This window comes from Bidens hawaiensis, unplaced genomic scaffold (genome assembly GCF_021521415.1).
Source record: "Bidens hawaiensis isolate Kalapana, Puna unplaced genomic scaffold, B.hawaiensis_p1.1 tig00012184_1, whole genome shotgun sequence".
NCBI lineage: Eukaryota > Viridiplantae > Streptophyta > Magnoliopsida > Asterales > Asteraceae > Bidens > Bidens hawaiensis.
The window spans coordinates 61760-73996 of NW_027491981.1; the positions used below are offsets into that span (position 1 = coordinate 61760).

At 32.4% G+C, this 12237-nt stretch overlaps 1 protein-coding gene across 1 annotated transcript; it reads left to right on the top strand.

The window, feature by feature from the left end:
* The first annotated feature begins 3819 nt into the window (after positions 1-3819).
* Positions 3820-8220, top strand: LOC143540259 (hyoscyamine 6-dioxygenase-like). The gene is made up of 5 exons (XM_077033367.1): positions 3820-3836; positions 5984-6203; positions 6292-6533; positions 6624-6939; positions 7924-8220. Exons 2-5 carry the CDS (start codon positions 5994-5996, stop codon positions 8155-8157), a joined length of 1002 nt encoding a protein of 333 aa, XP_076889482.1. The 5' UTR covers positions 3820-3836; positions 5984-5993; the 3' UTR covers positions 8158-8220.
* The last annotated feature ends 4017 nt before the right edge of the window (positions 8221-12237 follow it).

The following is a 12237-nucleotide window of genomic DNA, read 5'->3' on the forward strand; positions in this document are numbered from 1 at the left end:
AAGATTATTCTTGATTTAGATATTAGTAAATTTGAAAGGTAATACACATTTGGCCGGTGACTTGCAATAATTAAACATTTATCTTCTGTAATAGATAATAGATATATATACTAGCTAGAGTGAATTACCGTCACACCTGACTCCATGGACTTAGGCGTGTGACCATAGTTATACATGATTTGAAAATACATCAAAGTATGTGTTGCATAGGGAAAATCTTTTGTTGATTAAAATATTCATCTATAGAAAACTCAAGAATCAAATACCCGGTATTTTCTTAGAAAACATTAAAAGTGATAAAACGTTAATAATGTACATCTTTTACATAATTAAAACCAAACTAAGCCATCAGATGCGTCTAACGGCTATATCCTCCATCTTCTACTACACCTTTCTACTACATCTTTTACATACCTGTAAAATAGTTTTATAAAATACGTAAGCGACAATTGCTGGTGAACACGCTGACACTAAATCATTTATATAAACCTTTAGCTTCACTCGTAACAACTCAGCAGCCCTATAGATCGGCGTACCAAATATATCACATAGTCAAGCCCTAACGACCCTATATATCGGCTCAATGAGCATGGACATGATGCTAAGGTGGCGGGGTATGCCTAACCTTTGACCACATATGTATGGATCCAAACACACGTATATCTAGCCTGAGAGCCAACAGCCACTAAAGTTTTAGGGATATAATCCCATGTAAACTTTTGACTCATTGAAATGACTCGATTAATTAATTTAAATGAGTTGGGGACGTATTCACCTTTTTGATGAGTTGCTCAATTAACAACTTATCTGTATTTGATGAACGATTACCTCAGACCTATAGTTCGAGAATAATAGTTTAATAATCTATCTAGATCAAATAATCTAGCTCCAGACCTTTAGTCGGATTAAATAGCTTTAAACCTTGATTGAATATTTTGCTGTTAAAATATTAATTTAGATCTTTAGTCAATAAAATCTTATTTTAATATTGACGTTTCTTCCTGTAAAAGAAATCATCTAAATTATTCGTTTCTTCATCTAGAAGAAATTGTGTTTATAAAAATTTTATGTTTCCTCATTTAGAAGAAACATTATTTGTTCAAAATGATTACTTTGATTACTTAAAACCTTTTAGTTCATATGACGTTTGATGTAACATGTTTTGGCCTAATAGGTTCGAACACTCTCATCAAGCTCTCTAGAAAAGTAAACAGGTCCTGTGGTTGATTGAGATTTATAGGAATTACCTTCCTTAGACAAGAGACTCGACTACCGGTATTGTCACCCTTCCAGTTACTATATGCCCGTCATGTTTTTCTGATTAATTGTTTACAATTATAAAAAAAATAATGTTTATTCCTTTAGACGAATGTCAATTGACAATAACTTTTGTATGTAAAACTTTATGTTTCTTATTAATTAAGAAATGTATATTTTTGTAAACCTTTATATATAATAAGCTTAAATATATCTATAACCTTTTCAAGGTTTAAACTATACCTACGACTAGGATGTAAGCTATGAGTTGAAATATCTTAAACATAATTCTTACCTTAAATGTGTATAACGCTTAAGGACGAACATGCAATACTTCAACTATACATTGGGTGTCGGGGTATGGAACTTCGAAACTCTAGAGTGGCGTCGGGACTCCAACTCGGTGGCACGAACTTCGAGAAAGTGGAAGTGATTTGGTGTTCGCGTTGCCACAAATGAGGAGCCTATGCTCACTATTTATAGTCATCCTCGGTCGGACTGTCAATCACCACCATTCGCCACATGTCACTCATGTGACGAGTCGTGCTTTATGGTGTTGACATGTGGCATGCTAACTTGATTAGTCACTAGCCACATGCCACTTCAAGAGGATACATGGCATTAGATGTTGACATGTGCTCTTCCGTGTCTCCACCACGTGACATGTGTCGTTTCATGGAGAAGATTCATAGGACACGTGTCACTCCCATATTTCTTTAGCTAAATGATTAACTAGTCCCTCAACCTCCTAAATTGTCAAAGCTGATATGAAAATTTGTAGGGTGTTACAATTACACATATGGTTATTGTGGCATAGAAAAAATTATGGATATAGGTTCTTACGAACAATGTTAGCTTTCAAAGATCATCGGGGTCATGCGAGATCGCTATTATGTAATTTTAAAAGGCCGGGTTTTTAGAGACACCTGCCATTTTTTGAAAAAAAAACCTCGGGGGGGGGGGGGGGGATTTGATTGGGCTTCCCTAGTTTGACACTTTTAAAACTTAGTGTTTGACCCATACTGTTTGCCTTTTAAAACTTATAGTTTAACCAATGTTGTTTGTTATTATGACATGTATGATATGATACATTAAGATATGATATGATACGGTACGATTGGATATGAATATATATGATGTGAACATTGGTTAAACTATAAGTTTTAAAAGGCAGAAACAGTATGGGTCAAACACTAAGTTTTAAAAGTAGTCAGTGTTTGACCCATACTATTTGCCTTTTAAAACTTATAGTTAACCAATGTTGTTTGTTATTATGACATGTATGATATGATACGTTAAGATATGATATGATACGGTACGATTGGATATGATATGAATACATATGATGTGAACATTGGTTAAACTATAAGTTTTAAAAGGCAAATAGTATGGGTCAAACACTAGGTTTTAAAAGTAGTCATATGATGATCATGATCATATCGTATCATATCAAATCGTATCATTCCTTGCCTTACCTTGTCTTAACTTTAACTTTATCTTTATCTTATCATATGACATCATATTTATTCATATCATATCCAATCGTACCGTATCATATCATATCTTAATGTATCATATCATACATGTCATAATAACAAACAACATTCCCTAGTTGGACACTTTTAAAACTTAGTGTTTGACCCATACTGTTTGCCTTTTAAAACTTATAGTTTAACCATGTTGTTTGTTATTATGACGTGTATGATATGATACATTAAGATATGATACGATATGGTACGATTGGATATGATATGAATATATATGATGTGATACGATAAGATAAAGTTAAAGTTAAGATAAGATAAGACAAGGTAAGGCAAGGCATGATACGATATGATCATGATGATCATCATATGACTATAATGAGCTTCATTTAACCTCAACTCATTTTAAGCTCGGATCGGTTCAAACCTTTAACAAGACAATCTCTAGTGGTTCACAGGTGGCTCGACTCGTTTACACAGTAAAATAAAATTAATAATTTAAAAATACATTTAGATAAACCATGGTGATCTGAATAATATTAACATATGATGTAATTAATATGAAACTTTTAAAAAATATTCAGATGCAAAAGAAAATGAATATTTATTTGGAAAACGCTTATAAAAGGCCGGTTGCCTCCAAGTTTGTGCAACCGCAAGAGTGATCAGTTTGCATGCGGTGATCCCAACGAGGTTAATAGATCCGCATCCAAGATCATTCAAACTCCAAAGGTATACATACTGTTGATTCGATTTCCTTAATTTTTACACACAAAATGTTTAATTTTCAACTTCATGTTTGATCCACAAACATCAGACCTAAATCTAATTTCATCATAAAGTAAAATTAATAATTTAAAAATACATTTAGATAAACCATGGTGATCTGAATAATATTGACATATGATGTAATTAATATAAAATTTTTTAAAAATATTCAGATACAAACAAAAAAAACAATGAATATTTATTTGGAAAACGCTTATAAAAGGCCGGTTGCCTCCAAGTTTGTGCAACCGCAAGAGTGATCAGTTTGCATGCGGTGATCCCAAAGAGGTTAATCGATTCGCATCCAAGATCATTCAAACTCCAAAGGTATACATACTATTGATTCGATTTCCTTAATTTTTACACACAAAATGTTTAATTTTTCAACTTCATGTTCGATCCACAAACATCGGACCTAAATCTAATTTCATCATTAAACAGTTCGCTTACTGGCTTGATGTTCATATATTAATAGAGGCTTATTGACAATCTTGTGCTAAGCCATTAAGAAGCTTGAAAGATCAAGAGGTAATCTCTGGATCGGTCAACATGTTTCTAAAATTACCCATTAAAAGGTTACCAAACAACATATTTTAATCAATTTTGTCACTTTGTGTATTTTCGGTGAGTTAATATATTCAAAATGTTGCCTGATTTTAAGTGATGAAGTGATTCAAGTACTAGATTGCTCTAGGAATCTTATCCTATGAATATAATATGATCAAAAGTACAGTGACATTATTTTTGGGATGAAAACTGGCATGGACAATTTTAGGATCGGTGATGGATTAAAGTTGGGACATTCCTAATGTGTTTTGTGGTACCATAGGTTCTCATTAAGAGTGTAGTTCACATGCACCACCATCACTTTCGGCTTTCCCTTGTTTGTCTTTATAAAGTAAGGTCCAGTTATTGATTGCTAATTCACATGACTCTATTTTTTTTTGTTTTCATTTTTGGGATCTTGAAAGTAAATCTTTACAACCACCATCACTTTCGGCTTTCCCTTGTTTGTCTTTATAAAGTAAGGTCCAGTTATTGATTGCTAATTCACATGACTCTATTTTTTTTTGTTTTCATTTTTGGGATCTTGAAAGTAAATCTTTACAACCACCCAATTGAAAGTGCATGACCTCGTTTGGATAATTAAGTGGCATTATTTGTTGGTGAAGAAAGGGGTCTAGATGCAGATGATACAATATCCAAATCCTTTCAACAATAGACCTTCTTGGTGAGAACACTAGCAAAGAATAACAACTAATCCTGCGAAACAAACACTTTTAGCCTCGTTACATGAAGAGGGTTCTTCATGTAAGCATTCTTCAGCGTGAGAATCAATATAGTTGTTAGTCTTTGCTAGCGTTCTCACCAGAGGAAGATCAATATAGTTGAAAAAATTGGGATATTGTATCATCCGTATATTGATTTACTTCTTCAGTTGGTCGGTCTGATGTTCTCTACTTTTGTTTTCTAGTAACTTGTTTGATCCATGTGACACAAATTTATTTCATCAAAACTTTTGAATTTGTTATTTCATTTATTTGAAGTGGGAATCGTTATCTCACCATGGACGTATTATGTTCGTTTAACTTTTCATTTGTCTTCTATCAACCAACTTATCAATCTTCTCCAAATGTGTATATTAAAGTGGCTTAAAGAGAAAATTCTTTGATTGAATCCATATATTATAAGATGGTGTCCCTCAACTTTTGTTATAAAGTAATACCAATATACTTTCTAAATAGAATGGTCTATTCCTCTTTGTGTCACCACTCACCAACCTTGATTTTTCTATAACACTTTGCCTATTATAAGTTTGTTACATATGAAGTATAATAGAGTTAATTTTAATGACAGTGCGTTATGACGTCTGTTTTTTGTTGATTTGTTGCAGGTTTGGACCACATAATATACAGTTTGAATGTCTCGTTTTTGATCTTGTAGTAATTTGTATCATTGTTGTCCTTTTCATTATAAAAGACTTGGGTCCTCATAGGTTTATATTAATATTATTGTTCTGTCTCATTGTTTGCATGTTTGCCCAATGAAAAGAACATATATCTACACTTTCTTCAAGATTGGTCTTTTATAAATATACTCAGTGCCTACAAGGTTATAATCTTCTTAGTGGTGTTTAGAATATTACAAATTATAGCATAAGTGCTAATCTAGCTTAGAAGTAATCACATGTGGCCAATCACTTGATTCCAATTTTTAACACCCAACTAGGAAGTTATCCAATTACCCATCTGGCTAGCATAGGTTGAAAATAACTTTTTACTATTTTCTTTTTTTATTTATAGTATTTCCAGGTGGGAAGATTGAGTGTGGCAAGTTATATATACATTATAAATAGTAGTCTGAGATCTGTGCTAAATTTTAAATATGTGAAAACAAGTTTTTAAATTTGTGTGTATATATGTGTATGTAACACTTGTGTGTTCATTATATTTCACACTTTTATTTGCTTATAGTGTTATAGAGATGAAGGAAGATAAAGATTCAAGGTGGTTCGAACTCGAATATGTACCAAAGGACTACATATTCTCAAAGGAATACAGACCCCAAAATATTGATACTTCTGTTAGTGATTCGGTTCCTGTTATAGATCTTGCAAAATCAAAGGCTGCAAATGGACATAGTCAACCAGTTGAAGAAATCTTGAAAGCTTCTCAAGAATTCGGTTTCTTTCATGTAACAATTCTATCTTTTTATTTTTCAAATTTCTATACAAAATAATCGTGTTCTTGATGGATATTGTAAACTATAAACCTTGAAACAGGTGATAAATCATGGAGTCCCAGAAAAGACAGTGACTGATGCAATGAATGTTCTTAAGGAATTCTTTGACATGCAACCCAAACACACAAGTGGAATCATCCCACCCAACAAAGGTTATATTTACACAAGCAGCACTGGTTTCACGAAAGACAGCGTGCATTTATGGAGGGAAAATATTAAGCTCCCTTGTCATCCATTGGAGGAAAGCATTCATCTATGGCCAGATACACCAGCCCGATATCAGTAAGTTTTAATATTTCATCTTCATCATATCAGTATATAACTATGGTTTAAATAAACGTTTTGAACGTATTATTGTAATATTGTCTTCAGGGAGGCAATTGCGGCGTATCTAGTGGAAATACAAAAATTGAGTGCAAGAATTTTGGAGATGATTTGTGAAGGTTTAGGACTTAAAAAGGAGTACTTTAAAGATACAAGCGAACTTCAGTTATTCTCCTCTAACTTCTACCCGCCCTGCCCGGACCCGAGTCTGACTTTGGGAATATTACCACACATTGATCCTAGTCTTATAACCCTTGTTTATCAAGGGGGTACAACTGGGCTTCAGTTTATGAAAGATGGTCAATGGATCAATGTGGGAGCCAGTCCTAATACCTTTGTTGTTAACATAGGTAACCAACTTGAGGTATGTGTAGTTAATTAGTTCCATAAGTTCATTATTTTCCGCAGATATTTTAAATGAATATAGAGCTATACGGGACGTATAGGCCCTCATATATGCCATGTATATAGCTCTATACTGGGCGTATACGAGGACCCAATACGCCCCGTATATACGAGACGTATAGAGGGGTGTCTGGGTGTCCCTGTTTGAACCCTATAAATAGACCGCAATAAAAAACCTTAATTTGACTAGTTTGTCCTTTAATAAATTTATATTGGGGGTGATAGGTGGTGGGGAAGATTTTGAGAATGTTTAGATAGTTGAAACTTGTTAATATTTTAAGTTGTATATTGTTTTAATGTATATGTGATTGCGAGCCCATTTATTAAGTTATACTATATTGATATAAAGGGACACTATATATTTAATCATTGGTATTTGGTACCTTTATTCATTGTACCTGTACATAGAAAAATAATTTAATTTATGAGGGGTAGATTTATAAAGTTTCCATTCAGGGCAAAAGAGTCGGTCTAGTGGTATGTGGGTAATTTCAACTAATTTATGTGTAATACAATATGGGAATTATGGACTTTTATTTTATAAATATCTTATGTGCTGGTACTTGATTACGCCACTTTATCACTATACGTTTTGTTATTGGTACATATGTATTTGTATGTTGCATACTTTGGGGCCGGTTGTCTCTTTGGAAATAGCCTCTCTATCCTTATGGATAGAGGTAAGGTCTGCCAACATCATACATTCCCCAGACCCTACTAATAGCTTTTGCTATTGGTGGGATTTACTGGGTACGTTGTGTTTTATAAATATCTTACAATATTCAATCATTTTCGACCAGAACAATTTTTTATTTTTTTTATGTTACTCAACCAGTTTGAATAACTCGTTGCCGATATATGAAGGTAACATTGTCCTTAAAGTTCACAAGGAAGCTTTTAGCATTAGTTATTGACGATGTGAGTTTTATTTTTAATGATACAGATAATTAGCAACATGAAGTTGAAGAGTGCTAAACATCGAGTGGTGAATAGTACACGCGATACAAGACTAAGCATGGCAACCTTTTTAAACCCGTCTCCGGATTGCATCATTGAGCCAGCAAAACAGTTGGTGAACGAACTAGAACCACCTCTTTACAGAGCTACTCAATATAAAGATTTTGTTCACCACAACAAATCATTTGGTGACTACACTGGTGCCATACTAAAGTCATAAGTAGTTAATATGATAGTCTTGTTATAAAACTTTGAGAATATGCTGATAAGAATACATATGATATATGTGTGCTTAGTTCGTTGAATTTTGTGCTGTTTAAGTTGTAACTTCGTTGTAGCTTCACTTATACCATAAATCATCGTTTCCTAGTTCTTACCCGACTCGACTATCAAAGTGGTTGAATTCGGGACTTACGAAACATCTTTTTAGTTAAACAAAAAAAAACACTAATTTTAACCGTCAATTTAAAACACATTAGATTAAAAAAAGTTATTTTGTATCGTGTTATAGGAAAATGGTATGATTTAAAACTGTTTTAATATGTTATTTGAGACTTGTATAAACACAAACATACGAAATCATCAAACCTTTTTGGTATAATGAGTCAACTCATCGACCTTACATGGATGCAAACTAAGTTTACATCCCGGATTGAAAGAATACAAACCGAGACAACTTGACTTGTGTTGTAATTAACTTAAGTTAACGTCGGCCAAGCTTAAAATGTCTTGTTCATATGTCATGGATAAAAAAGGCAATTGATGTCACATCGTGATTTAAATGAGTTAATCACTTTCATTTAGAATCAATGAATCTAGTTTATGGAAAAATAAAGGTAAATGATGACACCATGCAATTTCAATTACTTCATCGCTTTCTTCTATTTATGCATCTTGATCTTGATATAATGATATATCCCATTCTTGAAGATAAGTCCAAAACTTATTATAGGTTTAAATATTTATTACATGATTAAATAAGAAAAGATTATGTTCGTGTAGTACATTTAAGCATTTAATTTTATTCCTTTTATACAATAGTGCCGACCTTGGTTCTTTATTTATTACAATTCTATGTTATGCAAGTATAATCTTCAATATTTTGTTTCATAACAAATTAAATAAAAACGTTTTAGATGATGATAATGTTTCTTAAAAAACTTGAGGGCAACGATGATTGTATAACATGAAGTAAAAATGTATTATTGTTTATCTTTTTAACTAGCTTTGGAAACCCGTGTATTATACGAGATAAATTAGTGTATAAATTATAATGAATAGTTTAATACAAATAAAAAAAAGATAACTACGTCTCTTTATATTATGTAAAAAATGTATTACAAATATAGTCGTTTTGTATCATCAGATATATTTGAATTTTAAATCGAGAATGAATTGTTTTATCATTGGTATACAATAATCAAGCAATGTCACTGGAAGCAACATTTAAAACAATGAGACCTTTCACAAAAATGTTTTACATTTCATACCCGTCATAGACGAAAAAGACACCAAATTTTCATTTTTGAACAGCTTTCATGTTGTCCTTATAAACACACTTATGTTCAACTATCACAATAGTCTTATAATAGAAATAAAAATGGAAAATTTGTCTATGATTTTTAAGACAGAATATTTGTAAAAAAGTTATTATAGTTTTCTTCAATATGAAGATGTCTCAAAAATTGAATGTTAATTTACTATTTAAACATAAACTCTTTTATACATACATTTTAATTTTAAAGAAAATATATTTATGACCCATAATATTATATTAATATTTTTTTATAATAAGTATGTTTAGAATATAATTTATGGTATTAATAATTCAATTAATAGAGATTGACCAATTAATATGGTATATTGAATTTATAATCAATACTATATTTAGAACCAATTTTTTTTTCCATCAATAGAAGAGAATCGATTTTGACGGGAATTTGATAGTGAGAATTAACCTCATAATGTCATGTGTCCAGAATTATTTTATTTTATTAGTATAGGTAGATTTTTACAATGTTTGTCGTTTACTTTCCGTTTTAATTTAACAAAATGACTATTTTTTAGTAGTTAATTTAATTTTTTTTAAATCCTTTCTTAAAAAGTTGGTTATTTTAACTGAATATATGTTAATCGAGTTTGATTATTAACCTAGCTGGCTACAAAGGTTATTGTTTTTCTACTGTTTGGAAACTGTAACCGATTGTTTTGAGGAACACGTTACAAATTTTGTAATGAGTCATTTCAGTATTGTCTGACATTAGATATAAATCAAACTTCGTGAAAATTTCAGGATTTCTCTTTATTTGTAATATTATTACCACGTCTGTTTCAGTTGCCATTAGAGCCTTTGAGGATTAAGACCTTTATAGAGTTTTTTTAGCGTTTTTGCATCTATTAGACTTTTTTAGAGCCAGAGAAGTTATTCCACCAAACCAATACACCAATATCTATTTATACCAACACATGAAAGCAAAATGAACAGAATCCGGTTTCTAACGGCAATATACCAGTTTAAAAATGAGCAAAATTTTATTTCTAACCGGTTATTAACATATTAAAAAGGGGAAATTTCATATATACCCTTACAAATATTAAAAAAAATCATATATACCCATGCAAAATTAAAAATATCGTATATGCCCTTACAAAGTTATTGATATATCATATATACCCAATTCATTAAAAAAATGACCATATTACTCTCATTTGATTAGATGCGATATAAGGTTTACAACATAGACCATTCGATGCAATAAACTTTCGAATGGTTTGCAATTTTGAAAAAGTGACGGGAGACTATTTGGTTGTCGTTAAAGGTGAGAAACATCGATTAAAATTAAAATAATAACATAGGATATAAACACGATATGTGATAAAAATGGGTCAAATGGTTTATTCATTAAAAATGAGCATATATGAAAGTTATTTTTCTTAAATAACGGTAAAATGATCTTTATTAAATTACTATTAATAAATAAGTGTACATATGATACTTTAATTGTGTTTATAAGGGTATATATATAATATTTTAATTACTTTGTAAGGGTATATATGATATTTTAAGTTTTGCTTGGGTATATATGATATTTATAATATTTAGGAAAATTGGTTTTTATTGGTCCCAACTATTTTTTTTGCCGGCGGTGGTCCCAACTATCATTTTGGCTGGCAACGGTCCCAACTTTCACATATGTTGACACCACCAGTCCGCGACTAACGGATTACAAACTCCGTTAATTAAAATCTGATGTGTCGTCCTAGTTGTAAAAAAACAGCTGACTGTGCATCCTACGTGGACCGGCTGTGTATTAAAACATCCGTTTTATACTTAAACATTATACAAACTTAAAGTCCCAGATTATACACCCCTAAATCCCCAAATTCTCTGTAACTCAAGAACCCTAATTCCCACTTCAGCCGATTGAAAGACGAACAAGCCCTAATCTTTAACAATGAATAATCAAATATGAGTTTCCTTCCACACTAATGGAGCCTTTGATGTTGCACCACCGATTTTAAGGTATGTTGGTGGAAAAAAAACTTCATTAATGTTAGATGTTGACAAACTATCTTACTTTGAGCTACTGGATTAGCAATGGAGTATGGTTCATATAAATCGAAAAATGGCCTTTGGTTGTATTACAAGATTTCTGATGATGGTCGTTTAAAGGAGTTAGTTAGTGATAAAGAGGTATTCGATTTGTTGTCTTTGATTGGTTCTAGTTCCGTGCCTACACAAGGTATGGTTTTGTATGTTCAAACTGAAAAGTTAAGGAAGCCCACAACCGGATCTCTCCAGCCCAATACCCCTGCAACAACCCAGCCCATGAAATCTCCAGCCCAACCCATTATCTCTCCAGCCCAGCCCATTATCAGGCCAGCCCATTATCCCTACAGCCAGTCCATTATCACTGCAGCCCAACCCAGTAGCCAACAAAAAGCTTGCTTGAGCCCTAGTTCAGAGGTCTCTATGGATTTTATCACCAAATTGCCAGCCCATTTTACAACCCTTACCCACACCAATTGACACTTGGCAAGATATCTCTATGGATTTTATCACCAAATTGCCAATTTCAAAAGGTAAGTCTAACATATGGGTTATCGTTGACCGCCTTTCCAAGTTCGCTCATTTCATTCCGTTACCGGCTCACTACACCGCTATCACTCTTGCTACCATTTTCATGCGTGAAATCTATCGTTTGCAAGGTCTTCCTAAAACTATTGTGTCGGACCGAGACCCGACATTCTTAAGTCACTTCTGGAAGGCCCTCTTCACTCAAATGGGCACCAAACTCCT